This window comes from Stegostoma tigrinum, chromosome 17 (assembly GCF_030684315.1).
Source record: "Stegostoma tigrinum isolate sSteTig4 chromosome 17, sSteTig4.hap1, whole genome shotgun sequence".
NCBI lineage: Eukaryota > Metazoa > Chordata > Chondrichthyes > Orectolobiformes > Stegostomatidae > Stegostoma > Stegostoma tigrinum.
Genome location: NC_081370.1, coordinates 22,457,511 through 22,478,788, shown reverse-complemented (window position 1 = coordinate 22,478,788; position 21,278 = coordinate 22,457,511). Strand labels below are relative to the sequence as shown.

The 21,278-nt window shown below is 43.3% G+C and overlaps 1 protein-coding gene across 2 annotated transcripts in view; it reads right to left on the bottom strand.

The window, feature by feature from the left end:
• Positions 1–19,185: 19,185 nt before the first annotated feature.
• Positions 19,186–21,278, bottom strand: part of LOC125459336 (cathepsin D-like) — a 29,739-nt gene continuing 27,646 nt past the window's right edge. For both annotated transcript variants that reach the window (XM_048545682.2, XM_048545683.2), the window contains exon 9: positions 19,186–20,171. In XM_048545682.2, coding sequence (XP_048401639.1) covers positions 20,010–20,171 — 162 coding nt within the window. In that variant the 3' untranslated portion in view covers positions 19,186–20,009. The remainder of the gene's footprint in view (positions 20,172–21,278) is intronic.

Here is a 21,278-nt window from a genome sequence, read left to right as displayed (position 1 = left end):
AGCAACACTCAGGATGCTTGACACAATCCAGCATAAGCAGCCCACTGATAAGCAGCGCCACATCCAAATGATCCACTCCCTCCACCACTGATGCTCAGTAGCAGTAGTGAGTTATCTCCAAGATGCACTGCAGAAATTCACCACACAGAGCCTTCAACAGTACTTTCCAAACCTGTGATATTTCCATCTACAAGGACAAGGCCAGCAGATACATGGGAATGCCTCACTATCAGCAAGTTCCTCTCCAAGACACTCACAACTCTGACTTGGAAATATATTGCAGTTCCTTCAGTGCCATTGGATCAAAATCCTGGAATTCCCTTACTAATGGCATTCTGGGTCAACCTGAAGCATATGGAATGCTATGGTTCAAGAAGTCAAGGACAACTTGGGATGGGTAAGAAATGAATAAATGCTGGCCAGTCAATGCAGGCCAGTGGTCATGTCCTACAAATCGAAGTAAAATATATTCGGAATCTGGCAAAGGAGGACTGAAAAGATAATAAAGACAAATTAAATAAATACAGGGGCAAACTAGTGAAGAATGTAAAAACTGACAATAGAGCTCTTTAGATTTATGAAGAATATAAAAACTGACAATAGAGCTCTTTAGATTTATAAAAAGAGAGATGTTACAGTCATAACAAGGTGTAGAGCTGGAGGAATACAACAGGCCAAGCAGTATCAGAGGAGCAGGAAAGCTAATGTTTTGGGCCTAGATCCTCCTTCAGAAAATGTGATAACAGGTTGCTTAGAAAATTAATGTGGGGAGATAGTTTTGAGGAAAAAAGAAATGGCAGATGTATTTTGCATCAGTCTTTATGGCATAAGATATTTCAAACATCCCATTAATATTAAAGAATACAGGGGAGGAATTAAGTAACTCCACCATCACTGAAGAAGTCGTATTAGGTATGCTAATGGGGCTAAAGGCAGATAAATTCCCTGGCCCTAATGGCTTACTTCGTAGAATCTTAAAAGTGGTAGCAATAGAGATGGTGGAGGCATTGTTTGTAATTTTACTTAGATCACTAGTTTTTGGTAAAGAACTAGAGGATTAGAAAAATTCTAATATGATACCCTTATTCAAAAAGGGAGCAAGGTAAGAAGTGTAGGTATTTAAAAACTATAGGTTGGTTAGCATAACACTTGTTGTTGAAGTATTGGCATAAATTACAGCAGAACATTTGGAAAATCATAATATAATCAAGCATTGTCAACATGGCCTCATGAAAAGGGCAATTTTGTCTGACAAATTAATAGAGATTTTCAACACAATCTAAAGCAGAATGAACAGAGGGGAACCAGTAGACATGTAGTATTTGGATATCCAGAAAGCATTTGACAAGGCACCTCACAAAAGGCTAAGTCATAAGGTAAGAGCCCATGGTGTTGGAGGTAGTATATTGGTGTGGATAGAGAATTGCCTAATGAGCAGGCAACAATGGATGGGGATAATAGGTACATTTTCAGGTTGGTGAGCAATGTCAAGTGGATTCCACAGATATCAGTGCTGAGACCACAACTGTTTGTAATATATGTTAATGACTCGGAGGAAGGAAGTGAATGTACTCTGGCCAAATTTGCAGATGACACGAAAACAGGTAGAAAGGCAAGTTGTGAGAGGGATACAGCTTGCAGAGATATTTTGGTAGGTTAAGTAAATGCGCAAAAATCTGGCAAATGGAGTGTAATGTAGGAAATGTGAAGTTGTTCATTTTGGAACAGATAACAAAAGAACAGAATATTATTTAAATATAGAAAAGCTGCAGAAAATCGCAAAACAAAGGGACTTGTAGTTACTTGTACATGAAACACAGAAAGCTAGCATACAGGTGCAGCAGGTAGTCAGGAAGGCAAATAGAATGCTAGCCCCTATTTCAATGGGGCTGGAGGGAAGTCTTATTGCAACTGTACAAGGTGTGGGAGAGACAGTATCTGGGGCTCTGTGAGCAGTTTTGGTCTCCTTATTTAAAGAAAGGTATCATTTCATTGGATGTCGTTCAGAGAAGGCTCACTAGGATGATCCCCGGTAAGGAAAGACTGTCTTATCAGCAAAGATTAAACAACTGGGAGTCTACCTAGTGAGCTTTAGAAGAATGGGAAGTGAATTCATTGGAACATATTGGATTCTTAAGGGCTTGACTGGGTAAATGCTGAGAGGATGTTTCCCCTTATGGGAGAGTCTAAGTCCAGAGGGCTCTGTCTCTGAATAAAGGGTACCAAGTTAAGACCGAAATAAGGAGGAATTTCTTCTCTAAAAGGACTGCGAGTCTTTGCAACTCCTTGTTGCAACTAAGAGCCATGGGGCTACTGTCCCTCTGTGCATTTAATCATTGCATTCATAGAATCCCGACAGCGTGAAAACTGGCCATTGAGTCCATCTTGTCCACATGGAGCTTCCAAAGAGGAACTGACCCAGACTCACCCCCCACTCCCCTATCCCTATAACTCTTCACAACCAATCCATCTAGCCTGCACATCCCTGATGGCATGGGCAATTCACCGTGGCCAAACCAATTAACCTGCATATTTTTGGATCGTGGGATGGATCCAGAATGCCCAGAAGAAACCCACTCAGTCACAGGGAGGATATGCAAACTTCACACAGACAGTTGCTGAGGCTGCAACTGAACCTGGGTACCTGGTAGTGTGAAGTAGCAGTGCTAACCGTTGAACCATTGTGCCACTCACAGCTGAGATAGATTTTTGATCAGTCATGGAATCAAGGATTACAGGGAAAATGCAGGAAAGTGGACACAAGGCATGGTGACTCTGCCACAATCCTATGGAATGGCCGAGCAGGCTCAAGGGACTGAATGTCTACTTCTGTTCCTATTTTGTATGGTCCTATGGTCATGGATGCAGAGCTATTACAGAATATTCCATCAGTGGCAAGCCGTTCTGGATGTAGTTGATGGAATAGAGTCAGAATCAGATAAGAGGAGCTCCAAAAGTCTGACGTAGGTAGTTAATGAGGTGAGTTTGGCGAAATGTGATGATCAAACTTTCTAGGTCTCACAGAGAGAAAACTTCCAGGAAGCTCGATCAAACACCTAGTGAAAAACATATAATATGTATCCTTATGTTTTAAACGATTTCACATGTCCTTGTAACTATTAGCTGTTTCCCCAGGGATTTCCCGCAGACTCTGCTACATGACTAAAGGGAGTCAGCATGGCTTTGTGAGGGGCAGGTCATGCCTTACAAATCTTATTGAGTTCTTTGAGGAGGTCATGAGATAGGTTGATGAGGGTCGAGCAGTGGATGCGGTGTACATGGACTTCAGCAAAGCATTTGGTAAGGTTCCCCATGACAAGCTCATTCATAAAGTCAGGAGGTATGGGATACAGGGTGATTTGGCTGTCTGGATTCAGAATTGGTTGGCTGACAGGAGGCAGAGAGTGGTTGTAGATGGTAAATATTCTGCCTGGAGGTCAGTGCTGAGTGGTGTCCCCCAGGGCTCTGTTCTTGGGCCTCTGCTCTTTGTAGATTTTATAAATGACTTGGATGAGGAGGTTGAGGGGTGGGTTAGTATGTTTGTTGATGACACAAAGGTTGGAGGTGCCGTTGATAGTATCAAGGGCTATTGCAGGCTTCAGTGAGACATTGACAGAATGCAGAGCTGGGCTGAGAAATGGCAGATGGAGTTCAACCTGGATAAATGTGAAGTGATGTATTTTGGAAGGTCGAACTTAAATGCTGAATATAGGATTGAAAGCAGGATTCTCGGCAGTGTGGAGGAACAGCGGGATCTTGGTGTTCAAGTGCATAGCTCCCTCAAAGTTGCCACCCAGGTGGATAAGGTTGTTAAGAAAGCATATGGTGTTTTGGCTTTCATTAACAGGGGGATGGAGTTTAAGAGCCGCAAGGTTATGCTGCAGCTCTACAAAACCCTGGTGAGACCACACTTGGAATATTGTGTCCAGTTCTGGTCACCCTATTATAGGAAAGATGTGGAGGCTTTGGAGAGGGTGCAAAGAAGGTTTACCAGGATGCTGCCTGGACTGGAGGGCTTGTCTTACGAGGAGAGGTTGACTGAGCTCAGACTTTTCTCTCTGGAGAGAAGGAGGAAGAGAGGTGACCTGATCAAGGTGTACAAGGTAATGAGAGGCATGGATAGAGTCGATAGCCAGAGACTTTTCCCCAGGGCAGGATTGACTGCCACGAGGGGTCGTAGTTTTAAGGTGTTAGGAGGAAGGTATAGAGGAGACGTCAGAGGGAGGTTCTTCACCCAGAGAGTTGTGAGCGCATGGAATAGTTTACCAGTGGTAGTCGTGGAAGCGGAGTCATTAGTGACATTTAAGAGACTGCTGGACATGCACATGGACAGCAGTGAATTGAAGGGAATGTAGGTTCGGTTATTTTTGGATAAGGATTATTCCATGGCACAACATGGTGGGCTGAAGGGCCTGTACTGTGTTGTACTTTTCTATGTTCTATGAGGAATTCCACATGGTGCTGACATGCAATTCCAGTCGGTGGCAATGCAACAATATCTAGCCATTGGAATATCTGGGCCTATATACAAATGCTATTATGACTGCTATCAGTGGAAAGTAGGTTTGGGCTTTTGTGATGGATGTCAAATATAAACTTACAAAAGCTTGCCATTAGAGAGTGCCTTTCATAAAATGAGATATGGCAATGTATTTTAAAGTCTTAATGGGGAAAGGCTTCGGAAATCTGAAGCACAAAGGATCTTAGGAATCTTAGTTCAGGATTCTCTTAAGGTTAACCTGGAGGTTCATTCAGCAGTTAGGAAAGCAATTGCGATGTTAGCATGCATCTCAAGAGGGTGAGAACACAAGAGCAGGATGCATTGCTCTGGCTGTATAAGGCTCTGGTTCAACTGTATTTGGAATAATGTGAACAGTTTTGGGCCTTGTATCAATGGAAGGATGTGCTGGTATCAGAGGGGGTTCAGAGGAGGAACACAAGAATGATCCTGAGGATGAAGGGCTAGTCATAGGAGGAATAGTTGAGGACTCTGTGACTGTATTCAGAGTTTGGAAAGATAAAGTGGGGGGACGGGAGCTACAGAATCTGACTGAATCTTAAATATTACCGAGAGTCCTGCATAGAGTGGGCATGAGAAGATGTTTCCACTAGTAGGGGAAACTAGGGCCTGAGGGCACAGTCTCAGAGTGAAGAGATGACACTTTTAGAACTGAGATGAGGAGTCAGTTCTTCAGTTAATGGGTGGTGAATCTGTGGAATTCATTGCCACAGATAGCTATACAAACTAAGTCATTGAGTGCATTTAAGACAGAGGTAAATAGTTTCTTGATTAGTAAGTGAATCCAAAGTTACAGGGAGAAAGCATGAGAATGGACTTGAAAAGCATATCAACCGATTTTTGAATGGCAGAGAAGATACGATGGACCAAATGGCCTATTTCTCCTCCTATGTCACATGGTCCAGAGAAATATTTTTAAAGATTAGCCACTACTGTAATGGAAAAAATATGTTCATCAAAGCAAGGTCCCATAAACATAACAAAAATGCATATCTGCTGTCAGGCCTCTGTTAAAATTTCACCCAAAAGGCAGCAATCTGTGTGTGTAGTACCTCTTCAGCACAGAGCTGAAGTGCTAGCCCAGACCATGTGCTCATGTCACTGGAAGTGTTCTGAAACTAAAACGTTATGATTTGAGGCGAAGACGGTTAGCAGAGCCATAGTTTGCAGAAATAGAATCACTTACAAATGGAAAAAAAAGTTACGCAATGCCTCATGGTAACTCTACTAAACCTTCAAAGCCATGAGTTGGCACCAACAGATTGGAACATTTAGAAATGTGGTATCGTTTTACAAGACACTGCGTACATTGATATCAAATGGCCTTGCACATGTCACATGACCGTGTCACACTTTCTGACAAATGATTAACGTGACAATTCAGACTTTTGCAGCTTCTCTCCAGTTTCTCTCTCTCTCATTAAAATTTTTTTTTCCAATTGGCCTACATTTAGCAGTCATGTTGATGATAAAACTGTCAGAATTCTGAAATTTTCTATTCTGAAATTGGCAGCAACTTCTGGAGTCTGCAGAGTATAGTTAAAGGTGGAAATCTCAGACTGCGGTCAATTATTCTGTTTCTTCACAGAGTGCCTGTTGAGGTTGATTTCCCAGCCTCCTTCCAACAGAATAATAAAGTGTGAAGATGGATGAACACAGCAGGCCAAGCAGCATCTCAGGAGCACAACAGCTGACGTTTCAGGCCTAGACCCTTCATCAGAGAGGGGGATGGAGTGAGGGTTCTGGAATAAACTGGGAGAGAGGGGGAGGCGGACCAAAGATGGAGAGAAAAGAAGATAGGTGGAGAGGAGAGTATAGGTGGAGAGGTAGGGAGGGGATAGGTCAGTCCAGGGAAGACAGACAGGTCAAGGAGGTGGGATGAGGTTAGTAGGTAGGAAATGGAGGTGCAGCTGGGGTGGGAGGAAGGGATGGGTGAGAGGAAGAACAGGTTAGGGAGGCAGAGACAGGCTGGGCTGGTTTTGGGATGCAGTGGGTAGAGGGGAAGAGCTGGGCTGGTTGTGTGGTGCAGTGGGGGGAGGGGCTGAACTGGGCTGGTTTTGGGATGCGGTGGGGGAAGGGGAGATTTTGAAGCTGGTGAAGTCCACATTGATACCATTGGGCTGCAGGGTTCCCAAGCAGAATATGAGTTGCTGTTCCTGCAACCTTTGGGTGGCATCATTATGGCACTGCAGGAGGCCCATGATGCCTCCAGATACAACGCATCATCCTCCGACACTTCCGCCATCTACAATCCGACCCCACCACCCAAGACATTTTTCCATCCCCACCCTTGTCTGCTTTCCGGAGAGACCACTCTCTCCATGACTCCCTTGTTCGCTCCACACTGCCCTCCAACCCCAACACACCCGGCACCTTCCCCTGCAACCACAGGAAATGCTACACTTGCCCCCACACCTCCTCCCTCACCCCTATCCCAGGCCCCAAGATGACTTTCCATATTAAGCAGAGGTTCACCTACACATCTGCCAATGTGGTATACTGTATCCATTGTACCCGGTGTGGCTTCCTCTACATTGGGGAAACCAAGTGGAGGCTTGGGGACTGCTTTGCAGAACACCTCCGCTCGGTTCGCAATAAACAACTGCACCTCCCAGTCGCAAACCATTTCCACTCCCCCTCCTATTCTTTAGATGACACGTCCATCATGGGCCTCCTGCAGTGCCACAATGATGCCACCCGAAGGTTTCAGGAATAGCAACTCATATTCTGCTTGGGAACCCTGCAGCCCAATGCTATCAATGTGGACTTCACCAGCTTCAAAATCTCCCCGTCCCCCACCGCATCCCAAAACCAGCCCAGTTCGTCCCCTCCCCCCACTGCATCACACAACCAGCCCAGCCTGTCTCTGCCTCCCTAACCTGTTCTTCCTCTCACCCATCCCTTCCTCCCACCTCAAGCCGCACCTCCATTTCCTACCTACTAACCTCATCCCACCTCCTTGACCTGTCCGTCTTCCCTGGACTGACCTATCCCCTCCCTACCTCCCCACCTATACTCTCCTCTCCACCTATCCTCTTTTCTCTCCATCTTCAGTCCGCCTCCCCCTCTCTCCCTATTTATTCCAGAACCCTCACCCCATTCCCCTCTCTGATGAAGGGTCTAGGCCTGAAACGTCAGCTTTTGTGCTCCTGAGATGCTGCTTGGCCTGCTGTGTTCATCCGGCTTCACACTTTATTATCTTGGATTCTCCAGCATCTGCAGTTCCCATTATCACTCCTTCCAAATGACACTGGTCAGTTAGAAGTCACTGAACTGATGCATCACAGTGCCAGGTTCAATCCAATGTCAGAAATGAGAAATTCAGGCTGGATAGGTCATTAGCTTTTCCTTCAAAATCGGGCACAATCTCTTAATCACTTCATCTGCTTCATCTCTTCACCACAAGGTCCAAGCCTTTGCAATTTACTGGCACTTCAAGGACCAGCTCTTCTCTGAACTTTCTTCTTCTGCATAAATTACAAATAAATCGTCTAACTTATTGCTGCACCCTCAGCTATTTCTCCTCCTTGAATCAATCTTTTCCAACATCTCCAAGTGATGAAACTAAACTCTCTCTGTATCCACCCCTTTCTGTGTACATAATGTCTCAATTAATCTGGTATTATCTTCTACCTTGGAGACATCCTGCATCGCAGTCTTTTATTCTTAAATACGGTTGGCCACTTAAGAAAATTTTTCCATTGTTGCTAAAATCAAACACAAAGATTTACATTGCATTTCTCAGATGTCGCCATGATCTTACGAAGGTTGTAATGGAAAATTGCCACATCCAAAACCAGACACTTTCTGAAATAGAGGCACTGATATCCAACCTCACCAACTGACTGAAATAGAATTGCCAAACACAAGAGAGCAGGTTACCTGACTGCAGAGATAATGGGAATTGCAGATGCTGGAGAATCCAAGATAACAAAGTGTGGAGCTGGATGAACACAGCAGGCCAAGCAGCATCTTAGGAGCACAAAAGCTGACATTTCGGGCCTCGACCCTTCATCAGAAAAGGGGGATAGGGAAAGGATTCTGAAATAAATAGGTAGAGAGGGGGAGGCAGACCGAAGATGGATAGAGGAGAAGATAGGTGAGAGGAGAGTATTGTTGGGGAGGTAGGGAGGGGATAGGTCAGTCCAGGGAGGACGGACAGGTCAAGGGAGCGGGATGAGGTTAGTAGGTAGGAAATGGAGATGCGGCTTGAGGTGGGAGGAGGGGATGGGTAAGAGGAAGAACAGATTAGGCAGGTGGGGACGAGCTGGACTGGTTTTGGGATACAGTGGGGGGAGGGGAGATTTTGAAGCTGGTGAAATCCAAACTGATACCATTGGGCTGCAGGGTTCCCAAGCGGAATATAAGTTTCTGTTCCTGCAACCTTCGGATGGCATCATTATGGCACTGCAGGAGACCCAGGATGGACACGTCGTCTATGGAATGGGAGGGGTAGTTGAAATGGTTCGCGATTGGGAGGTGCAGTCGTTTATTGCGAACCGAGTGGAGGTGTTCTGCAAAGCAGTCCTCAAACCTCCGCTTGGTTTCCCCAATGTAGAGGAAGCCACACCGGGTACAGTGGATGCAGTATACCACATTGGCAGATGTGCAGATGAACCTCTGCTTAATACGGAAAGTCATCTTGGGGCCTGGGATGGGGGTGAGGGAGGTGGTGTGGGGGCAAGTGTAGCACTTCCTGTGGTTGCAGGGGAAGGTGCCGGGTGTGGTGGGGTTGGAGGACAGTGTGGAGCGGACAAGAATTTCACCAGCTTCAAAATCTCCCCTCGCCCCCACTGCATCCCAAAGCCAGCCCAGCTCGTCCCCGCCTACCTAACCTGTTCTTCCTCTTACCTATCCCCTCCTCCCACCTTACGCTGCACCTCCATTTCCTACCTACTAACCTCATCCCGCCCCCTTGACCTGTCCATCCTCCCTGGACTGACCTATCCCCTCCCTACCTCCCCACCTATACTCTCCTCTCCACCTATCTTCTCCTCTATCCATCTTCAGTCTGCCTCCCCCTCTCTCCCTATTTATTTCAGAACCCTCTCCCCATCTCCCTCTCTGATGAAGGGTTGAGGCCCGAAACGTCAGCTTTTGTGCTCCTAAGATGCTGCTTGGCCTGTGTTCATCCAGCTCCACACTAGGTTACCTGACTGCAGACTTGTTTGGTATCAACTCATCAAAAGAAAGAGATAACACAGCATGAGCTCCATCTTGTGGTTCAGTTGGGAAAGGCAGCCAAAGAACTGAAACTGGAGTAAAATTGCATTCAAAAAGAGTAGCTCAATACTCATTTGTTTCAGAGGCCTATTTCTGAACAAGACTAAATTAAACTGTCCAAAAACTACAAATAGAAAAGAAAGCAACTTACTAACATTAAGATAAAAAATGTAAATCACTCGTGTTAACCAGCAGCACAAGGGCACCAGAAGCTAATGACTGTCAGGCTAATGGTCATAATTCAAATCCCAGGGCAGCAATACCACTTCACCTTATCAACCAATTCACTACCTAAGCTTAGTCATAAGTTGGAGCTTCCACAAGAATCTGGCTAATTGGTAATCTTAGTGTTTTGTTGTTAGTTATACACTGCAAAATGTTCATCAGTGTCAACCTGGAAAATAGTAGCAATGCCAAAATTTGTTATGAAATTATAGGTTAGAGACATTGAAAATTAAAGTTTCTGTATGCCTAATAATTATTAGGTGACTGAAATTTACAAATGTTGACATTGGGCATAGGTTGCTCTCAGTTGCAATCACTACATGGCTAAATATTCTGTTAACACCCTGTCAGGGTCACACATGAATAATGGGCACTTGGAGAAGGTAGGTTAATTGGCAAGTCCCTAGTTCCTGAATGAAAGGAAAGCAAAACAAAAAATATTTTGCACGTGTTTACGTATTTTTGACAAAATAAAGGAATAGGATTTCTAAGAATGGAAGTATTCACATTCCACATCTCTTATTAATTAACCACTCATCAATAACATGAATAACAGCGTTGATCAGCTTGCATTCTGGAAAATTCTTGTAACATCAAGGGATGGAAAAGACAAATAGAAGCTCAAGTTCCTCTACACTGTCACAATACCATGTCTCATCCTTCAATCTCTTCTATTTTCATCCATCAGTTTGCTCTGATATCTCAGTGAGCCCAATGAAGTAGAATTGAAGGATTACCTTCATAGCAACAGTTTCAATTCGATGCAGACAAATTGCATTTACATAAATCCTTGACTTAACTTGCATTTTGAAAATTGCTTACATTTGTTGAGAGTTAAAATAGCACAGGGGGGAATTTATGGAAACTATGGGAAAAGGTGCACATGCGGAATTAAATTCAAACAGCAAATCCTAACAGCAACACAGTTGACTCTTCACTACCCTCAGAGAGGTCTGGCAAGATAGTCAGTTCAATCCAACCACTGCTAAAAATAAAACTAGAGAAACCACCTGGATTCAGGTAGCAGGAATGACAAAGGCATATTCTGTTCTGTTTATTATACGAAATCCTCCTAACCAGTAGATGAAGAATTATTAATCTGACATGGTCACACTCACCAAACCACACTACAGCCAGTACACTGTATATGTCATTATCATTCTGAGATGTTTCAAGTACCATTGGCAGGACAGAGTATCAGATGTACCTGCAGTCAGGAATCTTGGATTCCTCAAAATGACTCAACACTTTATGGCGTCTTGGGGAGTCAAGTCAAACATAGGCAAGGGAACCTCCTGCTGGTTGTTGTGAATGGGATTAACAACAATATGTTAACAACTAGAGTGATTTGTTGATGATGTCAGATGAGGTCAGATCACTATGGAAACTGGAGTTGAGTATGGAAGATACTGGAGACATCCTGCTTAAGCCTCTCCTGTACCTCGTGTAAATATGTAATAAAAGTGTTTGTTATGACAAATATGGTTGCAGACTGTCTTCTGTCATGAGAACACAAAACACCAATCTGTTGGAAGAGGTCTTGTGGTACAGTGATAGCTTCCTGCATCTGGCATAGAAGTTCAGGACTTGAACACCTTGGAAGGTGTGACATAGCATCATAGAGTCATACAGCATGGAAACAGACCCTTCGGTCCAACCAGTCCATGCAGAACATAATTCCAATCTAAACTAGTCCCACCTGCCTGATCCTGGCCCATATTCTTCCAAATCCTCCCTATCCATGTACTTATCCAAGTGTGTGTTAAATGTTGTAATAGTACCCATATCCACCATTCCCTCAGGAAGTTCATTCCACACACAACTACCCCCTGCGTAAAAAATATGCCCCTCATGTCTTATCTAAATCTCTCTCTTCTCACCTTTAAAAACGTATCTTCTAACCTTCCATCAACTCTATCTATACACATCGTTATGAAGCATTAAAATAGATGGATCATCAATCTATAAATTATTTTGCTTTGCCTATAGCAAAGAGTAAGACAGATTCTTGGTTAGCCAGAACTGTGAGGTTCCTGCAATGCATCACCTCCCACAATCATGTGCTTCACGTTCAGTCATTAGCCATTAGCAAGTGCTCCTTCATTGCCAGGGACTAACAGACATTACAATAGCCAATACAGATATTCAAACGTGGTAGCAGCAGAACATGAACAGTCTTGAGGGGCCTTTGGTTAATGCTGTGAAAAGCAGGAAACTAAAGAAGCAATCTGCCAGACAGAAAAGTGTCAAGAAACTCATGCAGCAATAAGAATATTAATGAAACCTAAAACAAGTGATCATGCCTGCTGTTGACAGATACACAGAAGGATGTAGAAAGCCTTATCCAATAGAGGACCCCTTGACAGTGTAGGCTGCCTCAATCAAGTCTCATATTGGATTGATTGGCGTTGACTCGTCATTTGCAACCAGGCTGCCTCCAGGCTTGACCAGCAACCACAGTTCAGGTAAGTTTGCTCCTATACATCATTGGCAACAGAACCAATGAATTTCTTTCGGATCATGACATCAAAGAAGAAACTACACGATATAATGAGGTTGTTTAATCCTTTGACTCCTACTTTTGCAATATAACGTTGGTATAGACCGGAGAGGTTTTTACAGAGGCAATCCAAAACCAGCTAACAGGGAAGGTAACAGAGCTTGTTAAATGGTGAATGAAATGGGAAGAGATAGTCAATGGCCCTCTTCATTGCTTCATGTCCATATTCTGGTGGGGCAAAAAAAGAAAAATCAATGGGAAATCGTGGATATGGAGATAGAAAAGGATCTTCTGTCACCCTGGAAGGAGCTCTCAGAGCTTCAGGTTAGCTTTGGAGAATTTAAGGTTCAGGTAATGTGCACAGTGCCTCACCTCTACTGGTAAATATTGAACATGTGCAAGATAAGTTCTTTGCTTGTTGCTGTGAACTTACACAAAATGAGTTTACACACAAAGAAATATATGACAACTCATAAATAACCCAGCAAAAATGTAGTTCAAAAAACTGTAAGCTGTCAGTGAATAACAATCCAGACAGTAAGCTCAAATTGGAGGTAGCAGGGTGGCCCAGTGGTTAGCATCGCTGCCTTATAGTGCCAGGGACCTGGGTTCAATTCCAACCTCGGGCAACTGTCTGTGTGGAGTTTGCATGTTCTCCCTGTGTCTGTAAGGAAACCAGAGCAACACACACAGTCCAAAAATGTGCAAATTTGGTAGATTGGCTACACCAAATTGCCCTGTAGTGACAAGAATAAGTAGACTAGGTGAGTTAGCTGTGGGAAATACAGGGGTAGAGTGAAGGACTGGGTTGGGGAGATGCGCATTGGAGGTGGACTTGATGGGCTGAATGGCCTTTTCCTGCACCATAGGGATTCTATGAATAATTACAATAGGGGATTTTAAATCTATGATTGTAAACTGGAATAATGATTGTGCAAAACACAAAAGAGGTGGGCACTCCTAGATTGTGTTTTGGAGAAGAATGTGTCTAGTTCTTGAGAGGCAGATCCATATCAGTGGGAGAACATTTAGGTGATAGAGATCTTTGTATCATAATGTTTATGGGAATATACAGAAAGGGGTAGAAGAAGTTGGAGATCTTGGCACATTGCACAGGTCCCTAAAGGTAGCAGTACAGGTAGATAAAGATATAAAGAGGAGATATGATTTCTCCCTTTCATTGGCAGGGATATAGAACACAAGAGTAGAGATATAATGATCAAACTATCACTGGTGAGGCCACAGCTCAGTGTCACTAAATTTCAGGATAAACTTAATTGTTCTGAGGAGAATGCAGAGATTTACTAGAATGTTGGCAGGCTGGAGAATTGTATCGATGAGAAGAAATTGGAGAGGTTGGTACCAAAAACTGAAATTGCTGGAAAAGCTCAGCAGGTCTGGGAACATCTGTGAAGAGAAATCAGAGCTAATATTTTGGGTAAAGTGACCCTTCTTCAGAACTGATGGTAGCTAGCAAAAGGTTGATATGCAGACAATAAATGTGGGGAGTGGGGACAGGTGTAAATAATAGAGCCCAAAGACAGGTAAAAACAGTTGTCCAGAATAAGGAGTGAGAAAAGGCCAGCCTAGGGAATGATTGACTGATAGTGAGGACTGTTGTGGCCGACAATGGGTTGTGTTCAGTTGCAGTACAAATGATAACAAGGCCTTGTGTATAGGGGTGGGGAAAGACATGGGGAAGGTGTTAAAACCCTAATATTGTTGAACTCAATATTAAGTCCAGAAGGCTGTAGAGTTCCCAAGTAGAAAATGAGGTACTGTTATTCCAGCTTCGCAGGAGCACAGCATCAATCCTGAGACTCAGATGTTGGCCAGAGAACAAGGTGGTGTGTTGAGGTGTAGGCAACTGGAAGCTCAGTCATTTTTTTTTTTGACTAAGCACAGGTGTTCGGCAGTCACCCAGCCTATGCTTTGTTTCCCTGATGTAGAGGAGACCACATTGCATTTGCTGATCACAGTGAACCAGATTGAGTAAAGTACAGGTAAAGTGCTGCTTCATCTGGAAGATGTGTTTGTGGCATCGGATACTGAGGAGAGAGGAAGCAAGTAGATGCTGCACCTCCCACAGTTGTAAGGGAAGTTGCCATGGGGCTTGCTTGCATTGTAGGGAGTGGAGGGGAACCAGGGTGTCCCAAAGGGATGAGTCCTTACAGATGGTGTACAGGGGAAAACAGGTATCTGGCAGTGGCATCCTGCTGGAGATGGCAGAAATGGCAGCTAATGTTCCCACGGATGTGGATGTTGGTGGGATGGTAGGTGAGGATAAGGTCAACCCTATCACTGCTGTGGGAGGGAAGAAAGGGAGCGAGAGCAGAAGTGCAGGAGATGGGTCGGACGTGGTTGAGGAGCCCATCAACCACAGTGCTGGGGAACCCTCGGTTGAGGAAGAAGGCCACCTCTGAAGTTGGTATCATCAGAACAGATGCAACACAGCTGGAGTGACTGGGAGAATGGAAGTGAGCCTTTACAGGAAGCAGGGTGTGAGGATGTATAGGCAAGGTAACTGTAGGACTCAGTGGGTTTGTAGTGGATATTGGTGGCCAGCTTATCCCCAGAATAGAAGCAGAAATGTCAAGAGAGGGCAGGGAGGAGTCAGGGATGGAGCAGGGCAAGGGGAGAGCAGAATGGAAATTGGAAGCAAAAATAGTTACAACTTTTCCAATTCTGAAAGAGAGGAAAGCTGCACTGATGTTATTGATATACCAGAGGGCGCGAGGCATACCTGGAGCATATACAGGTGCCAATGGCCACCCTTCTCACTTCCTCAACATCCAAGGCTCCAAGACATCTTCCAGGTGAAGCAGTACTTGCATTTCTTTCAATCTAGCCTAGCTACACACCAGCCTGAAATGGAACTTTAGATATAGTTGACACTGAAAATCCTAAAGCACCCTTTATAACAGCTCAAAGGTTGCACAACAACTGAAGGACCACAGCAATTCAAAATGGCAGCTCCCAATAGCTACAATTAGGGACCAAGAGGAGCATTTACACATGGAAGCAGGGAACATGGTTGGAGTATTTTATGCTTCGCATCTGTCCTTATAAGGGAAGCAGATGCTTCCCAGGCCTCAGTGACAGGGAATTTTGCCACTAAAAGGATTTAAAGACTGGGTTAAAGTTAGGTTTGGATTAGCTGTTGGTACTTAAGTTTGACCAACAGTGGAACCATATGAGATGCATCCAAAGACACCAAGGGAACAGATAAGTGGATACTGTTAGATAAGGCTGAAGATAACAGGACCTGATAAGAGGCCTAACAATGGGCTGCTTTGTGAATGGAAGTACGCTAAGAGTTAGAGCCTGCAAGCTCTATCAGATAAAGGTATACATTTGGATTGCCCATGTGCACAGTTAAGTCCAAAGAAGATACAAGTCTGGACAAAACAGTCAGGACTGGTCACGTGCATGCATAATTCCAAGTAAGGGACGAATCGGACACAGACTTGTGTATAAAAGTCCTGAAGGAATTCCTTTGTTCAACAACAGTTTAAATGCTAATGTTGTAAGAAGGTAACCCCCAACCTCCCCATCAGGAGGAGTGATGAAGACATCAAGCAGTTTTAGCCTGGCCAGCTGTGAACTTTCTCTGGTAATAACATTTGGGTTTGGTTAAAGAAATCAGGGTAGTGAAAGACAGTAGTCAAAAAAGTGTGTTGTTTGTTTAAAACCACAATTCATTTATTAAGTGCTTACACTTACAGCTTTTTTTTTAATGTTGTCTCTCAGGAGAGGCAACACTACTGTGGAAGATAAATAGGAGGCTGGAAGAACACAGCAAGCCAGGAAGCATCTGGAGGAAAGGAACAGTCAATGTTTCAAGTATATCAGAATTGACTGCTCCTTGGCTTACTGCATTCTTCCAGCCTCCTGTTATCTATCTAGATTCCAGCATCTGGAGTTTTCTTCTGGGTCTCTTCATACCGTGGAAGCACTGGCCATCTTTTCTCTGCCTTCAGACTTGGACACTAGCGATAAGATGAGAAAATTACAAACATTCTGATCTTGTGTTCAAGCATTGTATGCAAAAGGGAATGCAAGAATAAAGACATGATGATGATGATGATGATGATGATGATGATGATGATGATGATGATATTTCTAGAAAACAATAACTTGGAGATTATTAAGATAGTCATGTGGAAAAATATTTGTTAACCAGAGAGCCAGCATAGATTTTTTCAGTGAATATCATGTTTAACTAACTCACTGGGATTTTATGAAGAGGTAAAAGCTCATTGAGAGCAATGAGTATTGATGTTGAGTACATGGACTTCAGAAAGGTGTTCTATGCAGTGCCACACAGGAGAGTAGACTGCACAAGAACAAAAACTTCAAAGATCAGTGGCAATGTGACACCCACTTGGCTGAGAGAATAGGCAATAGTAATGGTCAAATCAATTATTTTTGGACAGGAGGAAGATTTCAGTCAAGATTCCAAGGTCAGCATTAAGGTCTGGTTTTTTTTCCCCTGAGAGGCAGGGTGCGGGGGGGGGGGGGGGGGGGGGGGTGAAATTAAGGAATCTCAACCACAGTAGGAAAGGGATAAATTTCAAAGTTTGCAAAGGATTTAAAAAAGAAACTTGGAAATATAATAAACTGCTAACAGTAATGTAGAACTTCAAAACAAAAAGAATGGAGAATATTGACAAGATAAAATTTGATATATATAAAAAAATCTCAGTATGGAAGAGGCCCTTTGGACCATTGATTCTGCACCCACAAAACTACTCCACCTACACTAGTCCCATAGCCTTGAATTTTACGAAATTTTCTTTTAACAATGTACCTTGATGAGCACTGGGGGAAAAAAGTTTCCTGCCTCTGCTGCTCTCCCAGAGGATCCTGGAATGCACTGAGTGATAAACAATTCCTCAACTCCCCTCTAAACCTGTAGCCTTTCACTGGAAAATAACACTCCTTCAACTAAAGGGAACAGTGGCACTCTAGCCACCCTGTTTATGCCCTCAATTTTTATACAAGTCATGTACAACTTGCCTTAGCTTTCTCTAGCTAAGAGGTTGCTTCTTCAAAACAAAGTGCTCAATGCGAGTCAGTCAATCTCCTTTGCACCCACTCCACTGTAATCATATCCTTCCTATAAAGTAGAAAACTGAACTACACACAGCACTCCAGCTGTCGCCTAATCAAGTTTTGTACAGCTCTAACATGATGTCCCTGCACTTTAATCTGTGTCATAACTGATAAAGGCAAATGTTTCTTATGCCTTCTTGACTGCCTAACTGCCGTCAGAGATCTGGACAAACACACTAAGATCCTGGAGTTCCTTCGAACATCCTGGTACATAGAGTACTCCAATCTTATTACTTCTTCCAAAGCGCATCACCTCAAGAGTTAAATTCCATCTGCCACTGATCAGGGCATCCGTCCAAAACATCTATCATCCTGTAATCCAAGACCATCTATTTCTATAGAAGAACAAGGAATTTGAGAATTGATCCCTATGCATACTATTGGACTCCGCTTCCAATCACAAGAATGGTAGACAAAGTGGTGTATGAGAAGTGATACAGTTGGATGGAGAATCAGCATAAAGAGTAAAGGAAGAGTTTTGGCCTGAAGCATCGACTTTCCCACTCCTTGGATGTTGTCTGACCAGCTGCACTTTTCCGGCTCTGCACAATTGAGACTCACAATGAGCGTAAACTGGGTTAATAATTTCAGTTTAAGAATGTCAGGTGATTTCACACAAACATACAAGGATTCCGAAGGGCTTGATAGTGTAGACACATGTATCCTCTGGCTAAATAATTTAAAACAATGGAGCAGTCTCAGCGTTGAAAAAGGCTAATAATGTAGGACAAGAATGCAAAGTAATTCCTTCCGTCAAAAAAAGTTATGAATCGTTGTAGTTACCAAAGAGGGTTGTGGATGCTCTCCCACTGGATATATTTAAGGCCAAGATATATTTTGGTGTCAGTTAAAAATCAAGGCATATGAAAAGTGGGAGGGAAAGGAATTTAAGCCAAAGATTAGTCATGATCGTATCGAGCAGAACACACTCCTGGTCCTTTATTTAAAAAAAAGGGAGCTCTAAGAATACAAGATCTTGTGGTATTGCAGGTAGTGTTCCGCATTCTAAAGACAAAAGCTTTGAGTTCAGTTCCCACTCCAGGACTTCAGTCACAGAAGATACATTCATAGGTTGGCCAAACTGGTTGATTAATAAATCTGTCAATCCTTCTAATCTGCCATTACAGGAGGCAAGAAGACAGTGTCTCCCAGTCAGCTATACTTAAGAGAAGTGCCCCTGAAAACAGCCTCTTGCAACAGGGTGGTGATTTGTTCGAGTAAAATCTAGCTACAGAAACAGTCAAAACACTTTTGTCTGTCCACAGCATCACTAGACAAAAGGAAGTCATTCAAGTTCTTTACGTTGCTCATTGTGTCAAAAATCTTACATCTGAATAACTGAGTATTATAATATGGACAACTGCAAATTAGACATCAATTAATCCTTTTTGCACAAGGAAATCATCAAAGGCCACGCGATACCTTTTTCAAATGGTGACAAACTCTTTAATGTTATCAGACTGTGTAGAGACACCCTGCTTGAACATCTCACCATGGGAGGCTAACATTGGGTTCAAATAGTACTCAAGACAGTCATCTGACTTGAAGCAAGTGGTCTGAACTAAAATCATGTTAGACTACGAAATGACTTGCATAGGCACAGTTATTGTATTTCAGTTTATTTGATTCCATCTAGTCCTATTACAATAGAACAAAATGTCAAATAATCCTAAAAACAATTAAAAAGCGGTCATCTCTTAAATAAGAAATCTTCCCATTGTTTAACATTGCTAGATTCTACCTGTCATCCCTCCCTACCAAATTTTTTTCAGTTTTGTAGTTCTTTTTTGCCTCACCTTTGTGCCAATTAGCAGGAGTAAACTTCCAGATTTCTCTGTCGCTCCCCCCCCCCCCCCCCCACCCTTTCCTCCCTCCAATGGGATGATATTTCACCTAGCACCTTCATCACTAGGACCAAAATTCCTTCCCAGATTGGGTAGAGTACAAGTCCTTGACAAAACCAAAAATCAGTGCAGTATCGCTGCCTCCTTGGAAACAAAATATACAGTCACTGTAATGTGATGCTCCATTGTGCTAAGCATCAGATTTTTAAGATTAAAAAAATACAAAGTGGAATCTCAAGTGAAGCAAACTGGACTCAGAGCCATGAACAGAAATAGATGTTACCTCAATAAGGAATGACCACATTAAAAAGGTAAGATACTCAGACTGCAAAGTAAAAACAATATTGTGAAACAGAGCATCTAAATCACTGCAAAGAGAATTTTACATTCCCAACAGAACACTAACATTCTGCACTTCTATTTGCTTGAAAAGTAAATCAGCATACAATCAAGCACTTTGGAAGTCATTACGATAAAGTTACTAGTCTAAAGGATTCCCATGATTGTTGCTGCAAGTTAGTGTTGAATGTTAGTGCACTTCAATTATCAATATTCTAGTGGATTGTTAACATGGTCGCCTTTGTTACACAGCCTTTGCAAATCCAACTCTATTGTTGTCCCGGTCAAACTCTGTATAGTACTGCCCAATAAAGACATCTCCAAGAATCCACATTGGACCAGCTGGTGGAGGGATGTCAAGAGCCACGAATCCACTCAAGCAGATGGTCATGCCAATTTGCTTTACCTGAAAAAACCCAATAACAGTGTTAAAACATACCTTGAACAAAAAAAAACTACCTTTTCCCCCCCGCTCCCCAACAGCCCAAGTTGTGCCAGAACACCCAGTAAGTATTTGTTTCCTTCTCCATTAGTGTACTATGGCTACAGTGTGCCCATTTTACAGCATGTAAAAAAAGGTTGGTGAGGCTCCACCAACAGTCCCTCCCCAACAGGCAGCCTCTATCACCTTGACAAAGAGCAGCCAACATGAGAATACCAGGTTTCCTTTACACATCATTCTGACTTTGACAAAATTGTTAAGTATCAAATTTCTGTAACTTTAGTACAAGACAGCAGTAGTTCAAGAGGCTATACCTCCACAAACCTTTTCAAAGAAGAAAGGGAACACAGAACATCTTTGGCCCTTGATGTTGCGCTGACCTGTGAACTAATCTAAGCCCCTCCCCTTACATTATCCCATCATTATCCATATGCTTATCCAAGGGCTGTTTAAATGCCCCTAATGTGGCTGAGGTAACTACATTGGCAGGCAGGGCATTCCACGCCCTTACCACTCCGAGTAAAGAACCTACCTTTGACATCCATCTTAAATCTATCACCGCCCCCCCAATTTGTAGCTATGTCCCCTCATACAAGCTGAAGTCATCATCCTCGGAAAAAGACTCTCACCTGTCCACCCTATCTAATCCCCTGATCATCTTGTATGTCTCTATTAAATCCCCTCAGCCACCTTTTCTCCAATGAGAACAGACCCAAGTCCCTCAGCCTTTCTTCATAGGGCCTGCGCTCCAGACCAGGCAACATCCTGGTAAGTCTCCTCTGCACCTTTTCCAATGCTTCCACATCCTTCCTGTAATGGGACAACCAGAACTGCACACAATATTCCAAGTGAGGCTGCACTAGCGTTTTGTACAGTTGCGGCATGACATCACGGCTCCAAACTCAATCCCCTCTACCAATAAAAACTAACACACCGTATGCCTTCTTAACAGCACTATCAACCTGGGTGGCAACTTTCAGGGATCTACGTACATGACACCAAGATCCCTCTGCACATCCACACTACCAAGAATCTTTCCATTGACCCGGTATTCTGCCTTCCTATTATTCT